Here is a 23,945-nt window from a genome sequence, read left to right as displayed (position 1 = left end):
TACAGAGCTACTGTTGATTGTTTCCAGAAGATTGTGAGGTTCAGACCGGATATGGCTGATGAGTGGAAATTCTACGGTAAGTGTTCTAGATCTAATATTACTTTGATATCCGTATTGTCTATGTCTCGATTATTACAGAAAGGAGCGGAAGGATTCCTTGTCTATTCAGTTGATCTATTGAAATCGAGCCCATCATTGGCTGATTTGCCAGTGGTTTGTGAGTTTTCTGATGTCCTCCCATATGAGATTCCAGGTTTGCCTCCGATTCGAGAGATAGATTTCAGCATTGAATTGATGCCAGGTACAGTTCCGATTTCAAGGGCTCCGTATAGAATGGCACCGATTGAGTTGAAAGAAAGATCAGTTGGAAGATTTATTGACCAAGGGTTACATCAGACCGAGTGTTTCACCTTGGGGTGCTCCAGTATTGTTTGTGAGAAAGAAAGACGGTTCTATAAGACTCTGTATTGTTTACCGGCAACTGAACAAGGCTACGGTAAAGAACAAATACCCTTTGCCTCGTATTGATGATTTATTTGATCAGTTTCAGGGTCTTTTGTTTATTCCAAGATCAATCTGAGATCTGGATATCATCAGCTGAGAGTCAGAGATTCTGATATCTCGAAGACAACATTCAGAACCAGGTATGGACATTATGAGTTTATTTTCATGCCGTTCGGTTTGACTAATGCTCCAGCTGTATTTTTGGGTCTGATGAACCGTATATTCCAGAGATATCTTGATGATTTCGTTATTATATTCATTGATTACATTCTGATATATTCGAAAAATATGATTGATCATGCTGAGCATTTAAGGATTGTGTTGAGAACTCTGAGAGCTGAGAAACTATATGGAAAACTGTCGAAATGTGAATTCTGGTTGAGACAGGTTGTATTTCTGGGTCATATTATATCCGGAGATGGTATTTCTGTTGATCCTAGCAAGGTTGAAGCCGTGATCAGTTGGCCGAGACCGACATCTGTGCCAGAGATACGCAGCTTTATGGGTTTGGCAGGATATTATCGTCGATTTATTAAAGATTTCTCGAGTATTGCTAAATTGATTACTCAGTTGACTCAGAAGAATGCTCCATTTGTTTGGTCAGAAGACTGTGAGTCCAGTTTTCTGGAGTTGAAGAAGAGACTGACCAGTGCTCCGATCTTTACTATTCAATCAGGCACTGGTGACTTTGTCGTTTATTGCGATGCTTCTCACAGAGGGTTGGGATGTGTTCTGATGCAACGAGGACATGTGATTGCTTATGCCTCGAGACAGTTGAAGCCACATGAATCTCGCTACCCAATTCATGATCTTGAATTGGCAGCTATTGTCTTTGCATTGAAGATATGGCGACACTATCTTTACGGTGAGAAGTTTGAAATCGATTCTGATCATAAAAGATTGAAATATCTGTTTTCACACTCAGAACTGAATATGAGGCAGCGAAGATGGCTGATTTACTGAAAGACTTTGATTGTGAAATCAAGTATTATCCCGGGAAGTCTAAGTGGCAGCTGATGCACTGAGTTGAAAGGTATGTTCTTTATCCATATCGACGATTGGTGTTTCGAGTTTGATTGAAGATTGCTGTTTTTCTGGATTTTTATTTGAGACAGATTGTAAACCGTTGATATTATATGCTGTTCAAGTCAAACCATAGCTGATTTTGAGAATTAAAGTGGCTCAGAAAGTGGATCAGAATGTGCAGAACTCGATATCGATGGTCAGAGCAGGGCATCGATCTGAATATCAGGTACGTGATCAGGTACTGTATGTGAATAATCCTCTTGTTGTGCCAGATGTTTCAGAGTTGAAACGACAGATATTGTCAGAAGCGCATAGCAGTCGATTCAGTATTCATTCTGGTGGCAGAAAAATGTATAATGATTTGAAAAGACAGTTTTGGTGGAAACAAATGAAAGCTGATATTGCTGAGTTTATATCAAAATGTCTGAATTGCCAACAGGTGAAAGCCGAGAGAAAGAAACCAGGAGGATTATTACAGAGTTTGTCCATTCCTGAATGGAAATGGGATCACATTTCCATGGATTTTGTAACGAAGTTACCGAGATCCTCCCGAGATTGTGATGCGATTTGGGTCGTGATAGACAGATTAAACAAATCAGCATCTTTATTCCGTACAAGATGACGTACCGACATGACCAAATGGCAGAGATTTATGTCCGAGAAGTGGTCAGATTGCACGGAGTGCCGAAGTCGATTGTATCAGACTGTGATCCTCGGTTCACTTCGCACTTCTGGCAGAGTTTACAGCAGGCTCTAGGTACGAAGTTACATCTGAGTACCGCATATCATCCATAGACAGATGGACAGTCAGAGCGGACTATCCAGACACTGGAAAATATGCTTAGAGTTGTAGTGCCTGATTTTAGCACTAATTGGCAGGATTCATTGCCACTTTGTGAGTTTTCGTACAACAACAGCTATCAGACGAGTGTTGCGATGGCACCGTTTGAAGCGTTGTACGGTAAAAAAGGCAGATCCCCTATTTATTGGGACGATATCTCTGAGATACCTGAGATTGGACCTGATATGATCAGAGATATGACTGAGAAAGTGAAGCTGATTCAGAAAAGAATGAAAGCAGCTCAATATAGACAGGCCAAATATTCCAATGTTTGACGAAGACCGTTGGTATTTGAGGCAGGAGACCGAGTATTCTTGAAGATTTCACCTTTCAGAGGAGTTGTCAGATTTGGAAAGAAAGGGAAGTTGTCTCCACGTTATATTGGGCCGTATTAAATTCTCGAGAAGATAGGAGATCGTACCTATCGACTCGCATTACCGCCTTCTTTATCTGGGATACATGATGTCTTTCATGTATCGTTATTGCGGAAATATCATTCTGATGCTTCACATATTATTCAGCCAGATGAGGCAGAACTTGACGAGACACTAAGTTAGTTCGAAAAGCCGATTCAGATTCTTGATCGTAAAAAAAAGCAGCTCAGAACGAAGACTATTTCACTTGTGAAAGTTCACTGGAGTCGTCATGGCATTGAAGAAGCTACCTGGGAAACTGTGTCAGACATGAGACAGAGATTTCCCGAGTTATTTCATTGATGTGAGTTTCTTTATTTAGCTTCTGTATATCTATCCTTCTTGTATCTGATTCGTTATTTGATTTGATGGCCTGTGATTTTGGGGACGAAATCGGATCTTGGGGGGAGAAATGTAATGCCCAAGATTTTGATTCTATTAATCTGAGATTATTGATTTTTAATTGATATGATTATAGACGAATCACTCCAAGACCAGATTGGGTGAAACATGCAAATTGCATAAAATTTGGGCAGAGAGTTTGGCGCCTGAGCGGTAGTTTTTGACCGCCCGAGCGCCAATGTTGTATAAGATGAACTCTTGGACAGAAGATTCGGCGCCCGAGGGGTAGTTTATGACCGCCCGAGCGCTTGTGCATGACAAGTTTAGGTTGGTTGACGTTTTATGATTTATGTTTTGAATTACGTTCTTTTGGATTTTCAAATAATAATTGGTTGATTTATTTTTAAATGCTGCAAAAGTATTTTAAAATATATGTATATATATGTGTATGTGTTCGGCCCGAATAAAGGGATAAAAAAATTTCTACTATATTTTAAAGAAAAACGAGTAGTAGATGAGTTGTATCAGAGCAACGTTCCTGCATAGGGTTTTGCCACCGCCAGTCTAAAAAGCTCAGTCGTCAAGCCTCAAATTTGTAAGTTAAAATGTTTTATATGATTTTATTGTTAGTACCTGGATGATCGTATAATCCGAATATTTAAGTTGCATACTTATTGAAACTTCATGATATTCATGTTTAAGTTGAACGATAAATGAAATTTACATGTTGCATGATTAGAAAACTTAGATTTAAATGCATGATGGTTATGTTTAGAATTTGGAAAATATTCAGATATAATGCCTCTTAGACGCGCACCTAATACCGATAGGCAAGTTGAGACTAACGCGGATCGTCAAGGGAATGCACCCCCCCTCCTAATGTGGATGATGTTATTCGTGCACTTGAATACATGGCACACTTTTTTGAGCAGCAATTTCAGTGGGCTCCGAGACCACAGCTCGACATTTATGATCAATTCCAGAGGCTAGGTCCGAAGGAATTTTCTGGCACCACCGAGCCATTTGATGCTGAGAGTTCGATACGATCACTTCAGGTGAACTTTCATTATCTAAATATGGGATACGATGACCGAGTTAGGTGTGCTACTTACATGCTTCTAGATGATGCTTCCCTTTGGTGGGAAGGGGTGGAACATGGGATTGATTTGACTACACTTACTTTGGTACGATTCAAGGAAATATTCTACGAAAAATACTACACTGTCGATGTCCGAGGACGCTTGAAGAGGGATCCGCCAGGGAGACATGACTGTGGCTGAATATGTAAAGGAGATAACTTAAGGCTTAAAAGTGAGAAAAATCAATAATTTGAGGCATGTATGGATATTTTCGAAAACCTAGTGGCCAAATTGCAAATTCCGAAAACCTAAGGGTCTTAATTGTACATAGCTGAAATTTTAAGGACAAATCCAACATTTTTGAAGAGCCAAAGGACTAAAATTGAGATGGACCAAAAATTATAGGATGGATAGGGAATTTTCGAAAAAACAAGAACTAAATTGCAAACTTCAAAATTCTAGGGAATGTTTTGCAAATCTTAGGTAATTAGGGTCTATTTTTGCAATTTTGAAATCCTAAGGGTTCAAACAATAAATTTTGAATGTTTAGGGCTTAATTAGATGGAATTCTAAATCTATGGGTCTAAATTACAAAATTCGAAACTTTTAGCTATGAAAAAGAAATTTCTTAAAATTTAAGTAGTGTAAATGCAAATTTTTCGAGAAAAAGTAGGGTCCAAGCATGTGATTATCGAAAAATTTTGGGCAAATTGTGATAGAAATTCCTTAAGCTTGCACACAGATAGATTTAACTGCGTATTTGTCGCAGGAAGAATATTCATTCTAGGTGTAGTTACCTACGCATTGCTGGATTTGGGAGCTACACACTCATTCATATTCGAGACATTCGTCAAGCGACTAAATATTATACCCAAGGATATGGGATTGGGTTTCAGAATTTCTATTCCTTCCGGTGATCAAATGATCACTTCGAGCATTGTAATGAATCTGGAGCATCGTTTGCAAAAAGATGTGGTTCGGGAAAATCTTATCGTACTTCCGATGTCTGAATTCGACATTATACTTGGCATGGATTGGCTATCATTGAATGAAGCTTCGATAGATTTTTGGCAGAGGTCAGTAACTATTCGACCGCCTACTAGGAAGTGTTTTATCTTTGAGGCAGCAAAGAACAAGCAAATGACGCACATAATCTCTTGTTTGTGTGCAAGTTAACTTATGAGACAAGGCTGCCAAGCTTTTCTAGCATGTGTTACTTCAGCACATGTTCCTAACAATCAGAAGTTAGAGGATGTTGAGGTCATCAAAGACTTTCCTAGCGTCTTTCCTGAGGACGTTTTTGGCATTCCACCGGATCGAGAAGTGGGATTTTCTATTGAGTTGATGCCGAGCACTGTGCCAATTTCTAAGACACCCTATCGTCTAGCACCCGCCGAAATGAAAAAGTTAAAATATCAAATTCAAGAATAGTTTGACAAAATTTTATTTGCCCTAGTTGTTCTCCGTGGGGCGCACCGGTTTTATTTGTGAAGAAAAAGGACAGAAGTATGCGACTATGCATTGACTACTGAGATCTCTCTATAGTCACCATCAAGAATAAGTATCATTTGCCTAGAATTGAGGACTTATTTGATCAAATACAAGGAGCATAGATATTCTCAAAATTAGATCTTTGTTCTGTATACCATCAATTAAAGGTTAAGGAATCAGATGTTCATAAGATAGCGTTTAGGACTCGATATGGGCATTACGAGTTTATGGTAGTGCCATTTGGGTTGACCAATATGCCAGCGATCTTCATGGATCTCATTGATTGTGTATTTCAATTGTATCTGGATCACTTTTTTATAGTCTTCATCAATGATATTTTGATCTATTCAAATAGCAAAGAAGGAATAGTCAGCATTTGAGGACAACCCTGCAAATACCGCAAGATAGGAAATTATATGCAAAGTTCAGCAAGTGCGAGTTTTGGCTCAAGAGAGTGGTGTTCTTAGGCCACAACATTTCTAGAGATGGAGTTGAGATTTATCCGAGCAAAGTCGAGGCAGTTAAAGAATGTCCAATACGTAAGAGCGCAATCAAGATCCGTAGTTTCTTGGGACAAGCTGGCTATTACCAAATGTGCTTACCAGGACTCTCTTCTATTGCGGTACCCTTGACCGCCTTGACAAAGAAGAATTCAAATTTATATGGCGATCTGAATGCCAATAAAATTTTGACAAGTTGAAGCAAGCTTTGATTTCAACGCCATTGTTATTGATGTCATCGGGTCAAGGATAGTATATTCTTTATACACACGCTTTGAAACTTGGTTTGGGTGCAGTTCTGATGTAAAACGATCACGTTATAGATTATGTGTCTAGACAGTTGAAAGTTCACGAGAAGAATTACCTGACTCATGACCTCGAGCTTGCAGCAGTAGTTTTTGCACTGAAGATTTACATACATTACTTGTACAGGGAGAAGTGAAATATTTCACCGATCATAAAAGTTTGAAGTATTTCTTCACCCAAAAACATTTGAATATGAGGCAACGAAGATGATTAGAGTTGGTAAAGGACTACGACTGCAATATTAGCTACTATACGGGAAAAGCTAATGTAGTAGCGGACACATTGAGTAGGAAGACAACAGTCATTACTCAATTATTACTTCAAAGACCACTGCAGTCTGATATTCAACGATTCGAGCTCACAGTGTATCCTAGAGGCGAGGCCCCTAATGTGGCCATTATAACATTACACCCGACTTTGAATGATAGAATCCTTGAGGAACAGTCTTCTGATGAGCAATTGAAAAAGTGGAGATTGAGAGATGAAGCTAAAGGCCGGAAGCTGTATTCTGAGGAGGATGGCATGGTTCGATATTGAGATCGACTTTGGGTTCCTATTGGCGAAACTTTAAAGAAGTCATAATGAAGGAAGTTCATGATACTTCGTACTTCATTCATCTTGGAATTACAAATATGTATAAGGATCTGCAGTTATTATACTGGTGGTCGGGCATGAAGCGAGACATCTTAAATTTTGTGTTCGAATGTTTGGCATACCAACAAGTTAAAGCCGAGCATCAGAGGCCGGCTTAAAAACTTAAGCCACTTCCTATTCCCGAGTGGAAATGGTAAAATATCAATATGGATTTTTTTTGTGGGATTGCCAAGGACTATCAAGGGATTCAATGCCATTTGGGTGATAGTTGATCGTCTTACGAAATCAGCACACTTTCTACCTATCAAGACGACATTCACTATGACACAGTATGCCGAGCTGTATATACTAGAGATAGTTCGACTGCATGGGATTCCAGTATCTATTGTTTCTGACAGAGATCCGAGTTTCACATCGTCTTTTTGGAAGAGTCTGCATGCAGCGATGGGGACTAAGTTGTTGTTCAGTACAATGTTTCATCCGCAAACCGATGGTCAGTCAAAAAGGGTGATTCAAATTTTGGATGATCTACTCCGAGCCTGTGTGATTGATTTTCAAGGAAGTTGGGAACCTAAGTTATCTCTAGTGGAGTTTACTTATAATAATAGCTATCAATCGTCAATAGGGATGGCTCCTTACGAGGCACTATGTGGGAAGAAGTGTAGAAAACACATACATTGGGACGAGGTGGAGAAAGAGGAGAGTATGGGCCGGACTTGATCAAGCAAACAGCAGCGCTAGTAGTCAAAATCCGAGATAAGATGAAGACTGCACAAAGCTGACAGAAAAGCTATGCCGATAAGAGTCGAAGAGAGTTGGAGTTTGTAGTGGTTTACCACGTATTTGTGAAAGTAGCACCTCTGAAGTGTGTTGCGAGATTTGGTAAGAAAGGCAAGCTCAGTCCGAGGTTCACAAGGCCGTTTGAGATTTTGAAGAGTGTTGGAACACTAGCCTATAGAGTGGCGTTGCCACCGATGCTAGCCGGAGTACATAATGTGTTCAACATCTCGAGCTGCGAAAGTACAAGTCGAACCGTTCACATGTACTAAACTATGAGCCACTACAATTGACTCCGAATATGTCATACGTGGAAAGACCTACACAAATCCTAGGTAGACAAGAAATAAGACTGATATAGGGGGATTTTACTTGTTTTTCATATCATGTTATGTCCTTTTGTGTTGCATTTATCATTTAGATTGCATACATTTTGAGTTATTTTAGCATAATTTATGTTTTCTTGTTGATCATGCGTTTAGTTGGTGAAAATGCAGGTGAGTTGTGAATAAACTAAAAATTAAAGAAGAAATTCGAAAGCAATCCGCCCGGGCGCACAATCACATCCGCCCGAGCGCCTACAAGAGGGGAGAAAACCAAGATTTGCGAGAGTCATCTGGCCAGGCGAAAACTTATGTCCGCCCGGGCGCGTCAAAGAAAAATAAAAATGAAGGATTTGCGCAAGCCATCCGCCCGGGCGGAAACTTACGTCCGCCGGGGCGCGTTTGAATTTTGAAAAGATTTGCTGCAATTTTTTTTCCTAAATTTCGAGAAGAGGCTGATTTGTTGGACGATTTGGGACTGATTTAGAGATTTATGCATCATTATTCATCAGCCAAAAAGTCTAAGGAGTGGAGAAAAGCTTGGAGAAAGTGTTTGGAGTCGAAGATTCGAAGATTTCCGAGCACAGTTCTTCGCAGATCTCGTCTAATCTAGTATTTTTAATTTAGTTTTTATCCCTTAAACATTGTTGTGTTTATTTTTACTAAGAATTCTAGTAGCTCACTTTAAATATTTGTTGGGATTTAAGGGGATCCTACTCAAAACTTTGATTTAATTAAGTTATATTTCGATTGTTGCTTTGTTCTTGAATGTGCTACTGTTTTTCATTGTGTTGTTAGAGCGTAGATAACTTTAACAACGGTTTTATATTGTGATTGAGTTCGAGAGAATAGCTTGTGATAGGAACGAGTAACATAATCCGTGTATCTACAATTTACATAGACATATGAAATTGGATACGCGCCGATAGTCATAGTTCGGTAGTGCGAAAACTAGGGGATTTCAAAGATCGACATGCGATTCACTCTTGATAAATAATTAAAGACATTTAATTACTTCACTGAGTAGAATTAGTTTGGGCATAGCTCAAGAGAGTGTGTTTAATTGAATAGGAAATCCTGTCGGAAGCATACCATCACTATCGAATGAATTATTAAATTAACGAGGGGTAGTGAACCGATTTTCCCAACAAATTCATTTCTCATTGAATTTCAATCAACCATTCTAGATATTATATCTCATTATTTAATTCTTGAATATTTTATTTTCATGTTTATTTGATCATAGTAGTAATAAACAACCATCCAAATTTCGTTACTAAAGATTTAATAACTTAAAATAATAATTGTCAAATACAGTCTTCAGTGGAACGATACTCGTACTCACGTACATTATTCTATTACTTGACATCGTGCACTTGCGATTAATTTTTGAGCATACAAAACCATTTTTTTATTAAGGATTCCACAGTGCAAGTTTTGCTCGATCAAGTTTTTGGCTCCGTTGCCGGGGACTGTTAATTCACAATTTTATTTTTAGTTATTTTCTTTAGCATTGTTTCATTTTTATTAAATTAACACTCCATATTCTGTTACAGATATCTCTTCCAGTGCATGCCAAAGTCAATTGACGTTGAGCTTGAGAAGTTTGACCCTGAAATTGAAAGAACTTTCCGCAGGAGAAGACAGCAGCAGAGACTGAAGGAACTGATGGAGAGGCACGAGCACGAGCATGAGGAGGAACACCATGATAATAGACATGTTGAGATGCCACGCCGCATACCGATGCTAGATTATGCCCAGCTTTTTTGGATGGTGCACGCCCCTAGCGTTGTGAAGCCTATTTTGCGGGCAAACTACTTTGAAATCAAACCAGCCATAATCCTGATGATTCAGAATACAGTCCAGTTTGGAGGATCTGCAGTAGATGATCCAAACACGCATATCGCAGATTTTCTTGAAATTTGCAATACTTTTAAATTTAATGGAGTTTCTGATGATGCTGTTAGGTTGCGTTTATTTCCTTTCTCCTTACGTGATAAAGCTAAAGCATGGTTGAATTGTTTGTATGTAGGTTTGATCACCACATGGGAGGACATGGCGAAAGAAGTTTCTCATTAAATACTTTCCTCCATCTAAGACCATGAAGCTGAGGGCTGACATCACCACATTTGCTCAGTTCGAGCAGGAATCTATATATGAGGCATGGGAGCGTTTCAAAGATCTATTACGAAGATGCTCTCATCACGAACTGCCACTTGGGTTAGTTGTTCAAACCTTTTACTATGGCTTGCTTACTCCTAATCGTACTATGATAGATGCTGCTGCTTGTGGAAACCTCTTGCAAAAAACTGTTGAGGAAGGATATGAGTTGTTGGAAAAGATGGCTGCTAGCAGCTATCATCCTCAATCTGAAAGGAATAACCAGCGGAGAAGTGCAGGAGTCCACCAGGTAACTGACCTTTCTGCTATCACTGCACAGCTTGATGTTTTGAACAGGAAGTTTGACGGGTTGAATATGGGTGGCACGGCTATGCGTTTGCAAGAGATATTTTGCAAAAAATGCGGAGGAGAACACTATATTAAGGACTGTCAAGACACTGGTCTTTTTTATGTGCCAGAAGGGGCACCTGTGAATCAAGTGGGAGTCCAAACCCGTCCAAGGAATGATCCGTACTCAAACACATATAATCCTGGATGGAGGCAACATCCCAAATTCTCATGGGGTGGTCAAAGCAGTCAGAATCGACCACGAAGAGGACAACCATATGGGAAACAACCGATGTACAGATCCGATCCTCCTAGGGAAGAGAAGTCCGATTTGGAGCAGATGATGTCTAAGTTCATCTCGTCTACCGAAATTAGACTCCAAAACCAAGATGCATCAATAAAGGGGCTAGAGAATCAAATTGGGCAGTTAGCGAAGATGATAGCAAGTAGAGAGCTTGGTACCTTGCCAAGTAACACAGAGACCAATCCAAAGGAGCAAGTGAAGGCCATCGAGTTGAAGAGTGGAAAAATTTTAGAGTCGAGAGAAAAAGAAAAAAATCAAGTGCCGGATGAACAAATTGAGACATCTAAATGTAAGTCTTCTAACTCTACACCAACACCCACTGCACAATCTAAAATTGTTATACCTTTTCCTTTCCCTGCAGCACTGAAAAAAGCAAAATTTGATGCACAATTCGGTAAGTTTCTTGAGGTATTTAAAAAATTGCATATCAATATTCTTTTTGTCGATGCTTTGCTGCAAATGCCTAGTTATGCTAAATTTTTGAAAAAAAATTTAGATAATAAGAGGAAATTGGAGGATCACATGACGGTGAACTTAACTGAGAATTGTTCGGGATTGGTACAAAACAAGATCCCACCGAAACTAAAAGATCCAGGGAGTTTTTCTATTCCTTGCATGATTGGTGATGTTTTTTTTTCACAAGGCTTTGTGTGATCTTGGTGCCAGTATTAATCTTTTATCTGTATTTAGGAAACTCGGATTAGGAGAACCTAAGCCAACACGGATGTCCTTACTACTAGCAGACAGATATGTCACATACCCGCAAGGAGTCATAGAGGACATCTTGGTAAAGGTGGACAAATTCATATTTCCTGTAGATTTTGTGGTACTTCATATGGAGGAAGACGTGGAGATGCCCTTGATTCTAGGGAGACCATTCCTTGCGACTGGCAAGTCGCTGATTGATGTTCAAGAAGGGAAGTTGAGATTGAGAGTGGGCGAGGAAGAAATTACTTTGACGTCTTTAATGCTCTTAAGCACACACTGCACACTGATGACTATTTTAGAATTGATGCTGTGGATTCACTTGTGTGTAATTTTGTGCAGGATGCCATGAAAGACCTATTGGAAGCCACCCTCACAACTGAATTGAAGGAGGATGACTTGGACGAAGAAAAAGCTGAAATCGTGGCATATTTTAATGCCAACCATCCATGGAGATAACCAATGAGGATGAGATTAGAGGACTTAGGAGATCGAAGAAAATTGATCCCTCAAAAGTCAAGCCTGGAGGAGCCACCGAAGCTTGAGCTCAAACCATTGCCTCCACACCTAAAGTACATATACCTAGGTGAGAATAACACTTTACCTGTCATTATTTCTGCTGTTTTGACAGATGTGATGGAGGACAAACTGTTGGAAGTTTTGAAAACGCAAAAGAGTGCTTTTGCGTGGAAGGTGGCGGACATAAAAGGGATCAACCCATCAGTCTGCATGCACAAGATCTTGATGGAAGAAGAGTACTCACCTCTTGTGCAACCTCAGAGAAGATTAAATCCAAAGATGCAAGAGGTAGTAAAAGCAGAGACTATCAAACTCCTTGATGCAGGTATTATCTATCCTATATCTGATAGTGCATGGGTAAATCCTGTTCAGTGTGTGCCGAAAAAAGGTGGGATTATTGTGATCACAAATGAAAAAAATGAATTGATACCCACTAGGACAGTTACGGATGGCGTGTGTGCATTCATTATAGGAAATTAAATGATGCTACCTATAAAGATCACTTTCCACTGCCCTTCATTGATCAAATGCTTGAGAGGTTAGCAGGTCATGAGTTTTATTGTTTTTTAGATGGGTATTCAGGGTATAACCAAATCATGATTGCGCCCGAGTACCAAGAGAAAACCACTTTCACTTGTCCTTATGGCACTTTTGCTTTTAGACGAATGCCTTTGGTTTGTGTAATGCCCCTGCCACTTTTCAATGATGCATGACTGCTATATTTCACGACATGATAGAAACTTTCCTTGAAATTTTTATGGATGACTTCTCGATTTTTGGCTTTTCTTTTGATGATTGTTTGCAAAATTTGATGGTGGTATTGATGAGATGTAAGGAGACAAATTTGGTGCTAAATTGGGAAAAGTGACATTTTATGATACAAGAAGGAATATTATTGGGGCACAAGATATCCGGGCATGGAATAGAGGTGGATAAGGCAAAAGTTGAAGTTATCAAGAACTTGCCACCTCCGGCATCCATAAAGGGAGTTAGAAGTTTTCCAGGCCACGCCGGTTTTTATCGGCGTTTTATCAAAGATTTTTCTAAAATTGCCAAACCTCTATCTTCCTTACTTATGAAAGATGTGCTTTTTGAGTTTAATTCGAACTGTTTACAGGCATACAAAGATTTGAAGGAGCGCTTGGTGACGGCTCCTGTCTTGGTGGCACCAGATTGGGATCTACTTTTCGAGATCATGTGCGATGCCAGTGATACTGCGGTAGGGGATGTGCTTGGCCAGCGGCAAAACAAGGTATTTCATATAATTTACTACGCAAGTAAGACCCTAGATGAGGCTCAATTGAATTATGCAACAACTGAAAAGGAATTACTTGTAGTAGTGTTTGTGCTTGACAAATTTCATGCATATCTTGTTTTGTCCAAAGTAATTATTTACACAGATCACTCTGCACTGAAATATTTACTTGCTAAGAAAGATGCAAAGCCACGCCTACTTCGGTGGATTTTTTTGTTGCAAGAATTTGATTTAGAAATAAAAGATAAGAAGGGTGTCGAGAATGTAGTAGCGGATCACTTGTCTAGGTTGGAGCTGATTAGTAATGACTGTGTAGATCATGCTATAAATGATTGGTTTCCTGATTAGCAGCTATTTGAGGTGAGACACTGTCCTTGGTATGAAAATTTTGCTAATTTTCTTGTCACAGGCACATCACCACCCAATCTATCGTTTCATCAACGTAAGAAATTTTTTTCTGATGTGAAACATTATATTTGGGAGGAACCATTTTTGTTTAAGATCTGTGCAGATTCTATGATCAGAAGGTGTGTTGCAGAGGTAGAGTTTGGTCAAATCCTTAACCATTGCCATGACCATGAGGTAGGTGGTCATTTTGGACCAACCAAGACGACATCCAAGGTACTTGAATGTGGCTTTTATTGGCCAACCCTCTTTAAGGATGCTCGTTCTTATGTGCTTACCTATGATAAATGCCAGCGGACAGGTAACATCTCTAACTGTCATGAAATGCCTTTAAATAATATTATTGAGTTTGAGATTTTTGATGTGTGGGGAATAGACTTCATGGGACCGTTTCCCAGCTCGTTCACGAAAAAATATATTTTGGTGGCGGTCGACTATGTGTCTAAGTGGGTAGAGGCAGAAGCATATGCCACTAATGATGCTCAAGTGGTCCTGAAATTTTTAAAGAAAAATATTTTTAACAGGTTTGGGACACCACGAGTAATCATTAATGATGGTGGCACCCATTTTTGCAACAAATTCTTTGAAAAACTTTTGAGCAAATATGGTGTCACACATAAGATATCTACTCCCTATCACCCCCAAACGATTGGTCAAGTGGAAGTGTTTAACCGAGAAATCAAGCGGATTTTAGAAAAAGTGGTAGGTGTTAGTCTAAAAGATTGGTCTGTAAGGTTAGATGACGCTCTTTGGGCATATAGGACTGCGTTCAAAACACCTATAGGCACTACACCATATAGGTTATTGTTTGGTAAAGCAAGTTACCTACCTGTAGAGTTAGAGCATCGGGCATATTTGGCAACAAAAGCACTGAACTTTAACTTTACTGATGCAGGTGAACGACGTCTGCTTCAATTGGACCAGTTGGAGGAATTTCGGAATCTAGCATATGATCTCGCACTATCATACAAGGAAAAGACAAAGAGGGCTCATGACAGGCGAATCATTGAAAGGGAATTCAAGGAAGGTGAAAATGTCCTACTCTACAACTCCCGGTTGCGACTGTTTCCCGGAAAATTGAAGTCGCGATAGTCTGGTCCATTCGTGATTTCCAAAGTTCACCCATCGGGAGCTGTAGAATTGCAAGATGGAAAGGATGGGACATTTACGGTCAATGCCCAGCGACTGAAGCACTACATGGGTGGCACAGTTGAGCCACAACTTGGAATATCCCGGTTCCAAGACAATCTGAACTGAAACTGACCGACAGTCAAGCTTTCGACTATAAATTGAGAACTACATCTCTTTCCCTTATCTTGCATTTAATTTGATATTTATTTATGTTCTTAGTGTTTTACTTTTATATTAAAAAAAAATTAAAAGGGGTTTAAAGCCGTGCAGCTTCCGTCCGGGCGCACATTTATGTCCGCCCGGTCGCGCTCCTTTTACCAAAAATTTATGAAAATCCGTGAAGCTTCCGCACGACGGACATTTACACCCGCCCGGGCACGCCCTTTTCAAAAATTTTTTTAAAAAAAGCCGAGAGTCATCCGCTCGGGCGGCCCTTCAGATCCACCCAAGCGGATCGCGCAGATTTAAAAATCTACAACATGCTTTTCTTCTCCCCATTCGAACCCTACTCCTCCCCCTTCAATTTTCGCCCCCTCCTCTCTCAATCTCGCTCAAATCCCTTGTCTTGTGTCAATTTTAGGTACAATTAAGTGTCACCACCTTCATCAAACATCAAGGCACCAACTTTTCGGTCACCACGTTGTTTTCCAGCCACCGCTGATGGAACTCCGGCCACCTCTGAATTTTTCCGGCCACCTCTGTGCTTTTCCGGCCGCCGCTGAAGCTTCTGGCCACTATGGATGTCCGCCAACACGCCTCATACTCCGGGCTACTTGTTCTTCTCAAATAATCCACGATGGCGCCTAAGAAAGCTCGGGTAAGTCATGCCTCTTCGTCTTCATCGCGTAATTCTCAGTTATTTGTGAATGATACCGCTAGGGAACGCTATGAACATGCGAAAATACATAGAGCTCCGCTTCGCAAACGTGGTTTCCAGCTTGTGCAATACATATTTATTATAATTCAAATTGAGAATAGAAGCTGGGGAAAATTTTGTAGCCAACCGCAAGCCGCGGTGGTACCAGTGGTGAGGGTATTCTATGCTGATGCGGCTAAGAGGAGCGATAGTAAAGCATTTTTTAGAGGAAAGCTGGTAGATTTTAGTTCGGTAGAAATTAATAGGGTGCTTGAGACACCGGCTGTGGATGATTTGGTATATGTGGCATGGGCAGCAGAACCCAACTTAGACCTGATGATGCGCAGAATCTGCTATCCAGGGTCTCCATGGAAGACACCCGGATCGTACATTTGCTTCGCCGAAAAATATTTGCTAGTCCTGGCTGCAATGTGGTATGCATTTTTGGCCACACGATTGATGCCAGTCGGGCACACTAGCGAACTACAGAGGGAGAAGGGGCTGCTGCTTTACGCATTGATCACTCACATGCCACTCAATGTGGGTAGAATTATTCATTCGCAGATCCAGCTGAGCATTCATAATCAGAATGTGACATTATTCTTCCCCCACATTATCATTGAGCTGTGTGCGGCTGCTGGGGTCATTTTTCAGGATGACGATGAGTGGTTGCCACCGACCAAGGCCCTTGATGACGCTAGCTGGATACAGAAAATGGCAGTACGACGGAAGGCTTTCCCGCAGTTTGGCCCTGTATGGGACGGTTTGACTTCTGATCCCGTGCCACAGCAGCCCCCACCACCGGCCCTGCGACCTCGACGTCGCCTTCTTCAGGACCGGATGGACAAATTTGCTGCCTTTGCGGACCATTAGTTACAGTGGTAGGCTGTGAGTCAGACGTATCAGACTGCTAATGATGTCATGCTCCGTCTAACTTAAGCCACGGTGGTATTGACCCAGCCCCTATGCCACCACCTATGCCAGCTTTCCCGCCACCGTTTCAGCTCCACTATGCCGATGCACCTTAGCCAGATGCTGGTGTCGTTCCCCCAGAGGTGCACGAGGAGGATGATCTTTGAGAGGGGAGTCACTTCTGTCCCTTCTTTTTATTTCTTGCATTTTGTTTCGGTCCTTTTGTTTATTTCTGTTCTATTGCATGTTTAGGTCATATTGCATCTATTGTGTTAGGCACTATATGTCTCTTTTTTCTATCGTCTGTTGCATTGGGGACACTACTCGACTTTAGTATTGGGGGGTGGATGGGTGTTGTTTTATGTGTTGGTTTTATTTGTGGGCATTTAGTTTTACTCGTTTTTGCATTGGTGTGTGTTAGCCGACAGTGTTCGAAGTAGCACTTGTTAGCCAAGGATAATTAAGAGGTGATGAGACATGCCCAGTCTGTCGTATAATCACACTCCTTTAGCACATACGGTGGTAAAGACATTAAGTTTCATTTAAAATGTTGAATCATCTTTGCACGAATGTTAGAACTAGAAGCATGCATGATAAGATGGTGATATTAAAAACTATAGTGGGGAAAGAAAATGTCTGAAGGTGTAAATTGAACTTGACGATATTCCCTTGAATCGAGGTATCTATCATCAGCGTTAAAAAAAAAGTGAACGATGGAGATGTAAGGTGTGGGGGAGCCGAATAAAGTAATGAAATCCTATTCTTGGCTAAAATTGGAGATGTAAGGTGTTGAAGAGCCGAATAAAGAAATGAAATCATATTCCTGGCTAAAAATGTTAAACACGTGGATTTGAATCTGAGATGAAAGGTTGTAATATAGTCCTTTTATTACTGTATTCCAATTCAATCAAAAAAAAAGATAATAGAAAATTTGGCGCTGCTGGTGATTACTGAGTGCAGAGGAATAAAGGAGAGTAAGATTTACACTAACAGGCAGATTTAAATATCTGACAATGGTTGAGAATGGATCCCTCTGTCATTTATGATGCTAGGAATAACAACACACACATACACGTTCAGGTTTTATTTGAAACAATGTCTAGACCAATGCAAGTGCGAAGAGTCGTGCTTTTCCATTGATCGACAAGGGAATATGTTGAGTTTTGCTGAGGCTAGTTGATGACTATGAATTCATTGTCGAGCTACTTTGTGTCATGTTCCATTTTGTCTTGTCACCTGTTTTGCTCGAGGACGAGCAAAAGGTTAGTATTGGGGGGTTGATATAGGGGGATTTTACTTATTTTTCATAACGTGTTATGTCCCGTTGTGTTGCATTTATCGTTTAGATTGCAGAAACTTTGAGTTATTTTAGCATTATTTATGTTTTCTTGTTGATCATGCGTTTAGTTTATGAAAATACAGGTGAGTTGTGAATAAACTAAAAATTAAGAAGAAATTCGAAAGCAATCCGCCCGGGCACACATTCACATCCACCCGGGCGCCTGCAAGAGGGGAGAAAATCAAGAGTCAGAGTCATTCGCCCGGGCGAAAACTTATGTCCGCTCGGGCGCGTCAAAGAAAAATAAAAATTCACGATTTGCGCAAGCCATCCGCCCGGGCGGAAACTTACGTCCGCCCGGGCGCGTTTGAATTTTAGAAAGATTTGCTGCCAATTTTTTTTCCTAAATTTCGAGAAGAGGCTGATTTGTTGGACGATTTGGGACTGATTCAGAGATTTATGCATCATTATTCATCAGCCAAAAAGTCTAAGGAGGGGAGAAAAGCTTGGAGAAAGTGTTTGGAGTCGAAGATTCGAAGATTTCCGAGCACAGTTCTTCGCAGATCTCGTCTAGTCTAGTATTTATAATTTAACTTTTATCCCTTAAGCATTGTTGTGTTTATTTTTACTATGAATTCTAGTAGCTGACTTTAAATATTTGTTGGGATTTAAGGAGATCCTACCCCAAATTTTTATTTAATTAAGTTATATTTCGATTGTTGCTTTGTTCTTGAATGTGCTACTTTTTTTCATTGTGTTGTTAGAGCGTAGCTTACTTTAACATCGGTTTTATATTGCGAGTGAGTTCGAGAGAATAGCTTGTGATAGGAACGAATAACATAATCCGTGGATCTACAATTTACATAGACATACGAAATTGGATACGCGCCGATAGTCATAGTCCGGTAGGGCGAAAACTAGGGGATTTCATAGATCGACATGCGATTCACTCTTGATAAATAATTAAAGACATTTAATTACTTCACTGAGTAGAATTAGTTTGGCATAGCTCAAGAGAGTGTGTTTAATTGAATAGGAAATCCTGTCGGAAGCATACAATCACTATCGAAAGAATTATTAAATTAACGAGGGGTAGGTGAACCGATTTTCCCAACAAATTCATTTCTCATTGAATTTCAATCAACCATTCTAGATATTATATCACATTTTTTAATTCCTGAATCTTTTAGTTGCATGTTTATTAGAGCATAGTAGTAATAAACAATCATCCAAATTTCGTTACTAAAGATTTAATAACTGAAAATAATAGTTGTCAAATACAGTCTTCAGTGGAACGATACTCGTACTCACGTACATTATACTATTACTTGACATCGTGCACTTGCGATTAATTTTTGAGCATACAAAACCATATTTTTATTAAGGATTCTACAGTGCAAGTTTTGCTCGATCAAATACTTCGAAACAAAGTCATTCCAATGGTCAAGATCAATTGGCTAAATCACTCGGAGGAGGAAGTTACTCAGGATACCGAGAGGGATATGAGGAACTGCTAACCGGAGTTATTCGGTAAGTTTTAATTTCGAGGACGCAATTTCATCTAAGGCCATCCACAATAACAAATATATTTCCTCCAAATATTTGTGGGTCCCATGATCCACATCATCAATCAAATATTTTACTATTGAAGTATTTCACTTTTCACAATCAAATATCACATCACCAAATATTTATTGGTCTCAGTGTCACCTTAATTAATAGTTTATTTTCATTTTAAAAAATAACTTGCAATTTTATAAAAAAATCATTCACCACTTTAGCTAATTTCATCTATTATTTAATATTATATTTTTATTCGAACATAAAATTAGAAAGTTTATGACGATTATTTTTGAATAACTAATTTGAAAAAAAATAAAATTAGAAAGTTTATAAAGAACTATACAAAATTAATTTACCACAAAACAACATTTATAAAATTAATAATCAAAAATAACAAACTGTAAAACAACATTTTTAACAATAATAATCGAAATTTAGTAAACCACGAAGATACTAAAAATAAGACATGAAAACAGAAATTACAAACCACACATATAGTAAAATACCTTAGTCGTTCACTCATCACAACGACATGTCTCCCAAATGTGTTCAACCAAATCGTGACGAAGCTGATGATGCACATGACTATAACGTAACTCTGTATTTTTTTGAAGTTATTCACAAAATTAGGTGGTTGAACCCTGATTGGCTATGAAACTATCTCTTTCTTCATGATCCCACATCGATATTGCATGACCCTCGTCCTCATCAATCAAGTTGTGTAAGATAATGCATGTATAAATGATTCTTTGCATCTATCCATAAATCAATGTCTCCCTGGACCTCTTATAATCCCAACGAGCTTGGAGAAACCCAAATGCATGTTCAACATCTTTTCTTGCAGCCTCTTGTCTTTCTTTGAATTACATTCTTTTGGGATCCTAGGGCATGAAAAACTCTTCACGAAAATGGCCCATTCCGGGTATATACCATCTGTTAAGTAGTATCCTTTAGAATATTGTGTACCATTCACAAGAAAATTAACATCTAGTGCATTTCCTTTCAGGACTCCATTAAAAAGAGGCGATTCGTTAAGGACATTGATGTCATTACGAGACCCAGCCACTCCAAAAAAGGCGTGTCATATCCACAAGTCGGCTGATGCAACTGCCTCAAGCACAATTGCTTGGTAGCCATGATTGCCTCGAGTGTACTGGGCTCTCCATGCAACTGGACAATTTTTCCAAGCCCAATGCATACAATCAAGGCTTCCTAACATGCCAGGAAAACCATGTATTTGCTCATGCATTTCAAGCAAACGACCAATGTCGGTTGCATTGGGTTTTCTTAAGTACACACGTCCATATATTTGCATTACACATTGACAAAAGTTGGACAAGCATTCAAGTGCAGTTGTTTCACTCATCCTTAGATACTCATCCAATTGGTCGGCTGGGCCTCCATAAGTTAGTTGGCGGATAGACGTCGTGCATTTCTGAAGCGGCGATAAGCCTTTTCTTCTCGCAGCATCTTCTCTCCATTTAAAATATACATCGGGATGATTTCGTAAATTAGTGACTATGCGCAAAAACAGCTCATTTCTCATTCGGAATCGCCATCTGAACATTTCATCGGTATAAACCGGCTCAGTAGAGAAATAATCATTAACAAGTTGAATGTGCCCCGCTACATGCTCTATGTTAATTGATCGTCTTCTTTGTGCATTTCCATAAGAAGTTTGAATGAATTCAGCCGCTATATGTTGATTTTGCACCATCGTCATGAAAAATTCTTCAGCGGGATCCAATGTTGTATCTTCTAAAATGTTTTCTCTATTATTTTGAGTAGGATCTTGAGACATTTTGGAACAAATGAATAGTTGACTATAAGAGAGAATATAGATTGGATGTATTCTGAAGAATAATGAATGATTCATCCCTTACTTATGTACATTTTTGTAATGGCTATTTTGTAACGGCTAGTTCGTACCGCCTATTTTTAAACGGCTAGTTCGTAATGGCTATCTTGTAATAGCTAGTTCATACTTTTTATCCCCACACATATAATATATATTATAGATCATTAATGAAATAATAAAAATCTAATATAACATTAGTAATCGAAAAATACAAACAACACACAGTACTAAAATACATGACATAAAAACATAAATTGCAAACCACATGCATAATAAAATACATGACATCAAATAAAAATTTCAAACCACATTACACCTTCAATATTTTTTTGAGCTGCTCACATATCGTTAGATAGATATGAAGTTGTTCATCTTTCATGCCTCGTGTGTCCATTACGAGGAGTTTATGAGCTTGAATGAGTTTATTCACTATCTTTTTGTTATTATATTCCTCCATCTGTGTTACTGACTGTTTCATAGCCTCACTAATTTGATCAACATGGGCACTCTTTCTTTACCTTTTTTTTTTGCTGCCTTATGTCCCATAGGACGAGATCGGGCTTCATTGTACTCTGTATCAACACTTGGTGTACCATTATACGAGTCAGTATGTGCACCTAATGATTCAGATGTCCTTGCCTTCTTTGTAGACCAGTGTCCTAAGGATTGAGGTGAATACATAGGACCATCTTTAACTATCCTCCACACGTGTTCATATTGAAAAGTAGATTTGAAGGTACTCTTGTATTCTTCATGAGCCCGCATCATCAAATCCTCATCACTCCATCCACTTGGCCGACATGTGTACCATTTATAGCAGATTCCAATATATTTATTCACGATCCTTTTCACCGCAGTCCAGTGTGCTTTGGCTTTTTCTGCAGTCCTTTTTTTTAGCTTTTGTAATAGCCAAACTTGGTGTACGGTACGGTTTAAGTTTTCGTATGTTTATTGACTATTTGATCAAGTTTAAGTAGTTTGGATATTCAGAGTTTCGATTTAGGATTTATAGTATGGTTGGTTATAGATGATGTGTAGTGCTATTGTAGCGGCATTACGATTAAATTCATGATAATTCGTATGTTGAGCCAATTGGTATGAGGCCAATTGGAGTGATTAGATAAGACATAGAGGTGTAACTTTCTTGTTTTGGGTTTTGTTCAAATCATTGTGGAAGATAAGCCAAAAGAGCCCCGAAGTGTGTCGTGCGTTTCGTCGTTCCTCCAGTGGCACATGTTGGGAGATTTAGCATAACCTTTTATTCAGACCTCTAAATGATCTGAAATTTTGAGAGATTCAAGGAAAGACATAGGGCTACAACTTTGTAGTTTCAAACTTTTTCTAATTCCGAAGGGAAAAGGCGTTTCTGAAGCTATCTTTAGCGTGGCGGTGCGCAGAGCGGCGCCCGAGCGGTAATTTATGACCGCCCGAGCGCCACTACTTTTGGAACTTTGGGTTTTGGGCAGAATCGCCGGCGCCCGAGCGGTAATTTATGACCGCCCAAGCGCCCAGCACAGTATAAGCGTGTTTTCGAGATTAAGTGATTTAAATGGAAGAGTTGGCTCATTTCTCTCATTCTTTCTTCACTCTTCTCGATTCTTCTCTTCAAGGGAGACCTAGGGTTCTCCTTTTCTTACTTTTGTGCCCTTGATTTAAGCATCTTGGTGGATTTTTGTGGTGAGATTAAGGTTCTTGTCGGTTCAAGGAGCTAAGGTAAGCATTTTGGTTTAACTTATTCTTGGTTTTGGTGTTGGGAGAAATCTTGGGTTTGTTGAATGTGTTGGTTTTATGGGTTTAATGGTATGGTTGGTTGATTATTAAGTTATCGATGGTGTATTTTATGATTTATTGTGTAGGTTGTGTACCAAGGGTTTATGTTGAAGGTGTTCTTGTTGGTTGTAAGTGGAATCTCATTCTTGTGCTCACATGTTACAATGTTTTAACATGTTATTCCCTTCCATTTGATTCATATTATGTATAGATATACCTTGTTGTATATTTGAGACAATTGAATGTCTCAATTGTGAAAAAGAGAATACAAGAGAAAAGAGTTTACAAAGTGTTTGATTAAATGCCCCAAAGAGAGTTTAAAATGATTTATGGATTGATAGATACATAGTCATAGATTGCATGCAATTAGTTGATCAACGACCATAGGTATATATCCCTCAGAGTTATCGATTTATATCGATGGGATATAGGTACAGAGACAGAGATACTATATAGATATCAATCCAACAGAGAAAAGAGAAATACCATCTTATTGTTATATTATTGCTATGTTATTCATGATTCAGAGTTGATGGTATTTAATGTTTTTAAAGCCATGTTTTACAGAGTATGCTATGTACATTGCTATGTAAGAGTTCCACTTGCTGAGTTTTACACTCATTTCAGTTATTCATGTGATGCAGATAAGAGCGACGAACCAGGACGTTGATTGAAGCCGGGGTCATATGCATATAGAGATGGAAGGAAGTGGAAGATTATTTTGTTATACATGATCAAAATGAT

At 39.2% G+C, this 23,945-nt stretch overlaps 1 protein-coding gene and 1 non-coding gene across 2 annotated transcripts; both read right to left on the bottom strand.

Annotated features, from left to right (window-relative positions):
* Nucleotides 1–10,300: 10,300 nt before the first annotated feature.
* Nucleotides 10,301–10,407, bottom strand: LOC142552444 (small nucleolar RNA R71). Its single transcript, XR_012821775.1, has one exon. It is a non-coding gene; the product is annotated as a small nucleolar RNA R71 (small nucleolar RNA).
* Nucleotides 10,408–20,654: 10,247 nt separating this feature from the next.
* On the bottom strand, nt 20,655–22,196 carry LOC142550599 (uncharacterized). Its single transcript, XM_075659673.1, has 2 exons — nt 21,950–22,196; nt 20,655–21,364 (listed from the first exon to the last, which is right to left on the bottom strand). The coding sequence occupies exons 1-2, from the start codon at nt 22,194–22,196 to the stop codon at nt 20,655–20,657; spliced, it is 957 nt and encodes a 318-aa protein (XP_075515788.1).
* Between the last annotated feature and the right edge of the window lie 1,749 nt (nt 22,197–23,945).

This window comes from Primulina tabacum, chromosome 7, assembly GCF_025594145.1.
Source record: "Primulina tabacum isolate GXHZ01 chromosome 7, ASM2559414v2, whole genome shotgun sequence".
Taxonomy (NCBI): Eukaryota; Viridiplantae; Streptophyta; class Magnoliopsida; order Lamiales; family Gesneriaceae; genus Primulina; species Primulina tabacum.
Note: the sequence above shows the minus strand (reverse complement) of the source record. Positions and strands in the feature narration are given on the sequence as shown.

Excerpts from the sequence above, each read along its gene's own strand:
- LOC142550599 (XM_075659673.1), bottom strand. The coding sequence starts at position 22,196 with ATGCGGGCTCATGAAGAATACAAGAGTACCTTCAAATCTACTTTTCAA. Across the intron at positions 21,365-21,949 it reads TAAGGCAGCAAAAAAAAAAG|ATCCTACTCAAAATAATAGA; the intron begins GTAAAGAAAGAG and ends AAATGTCTCAAG.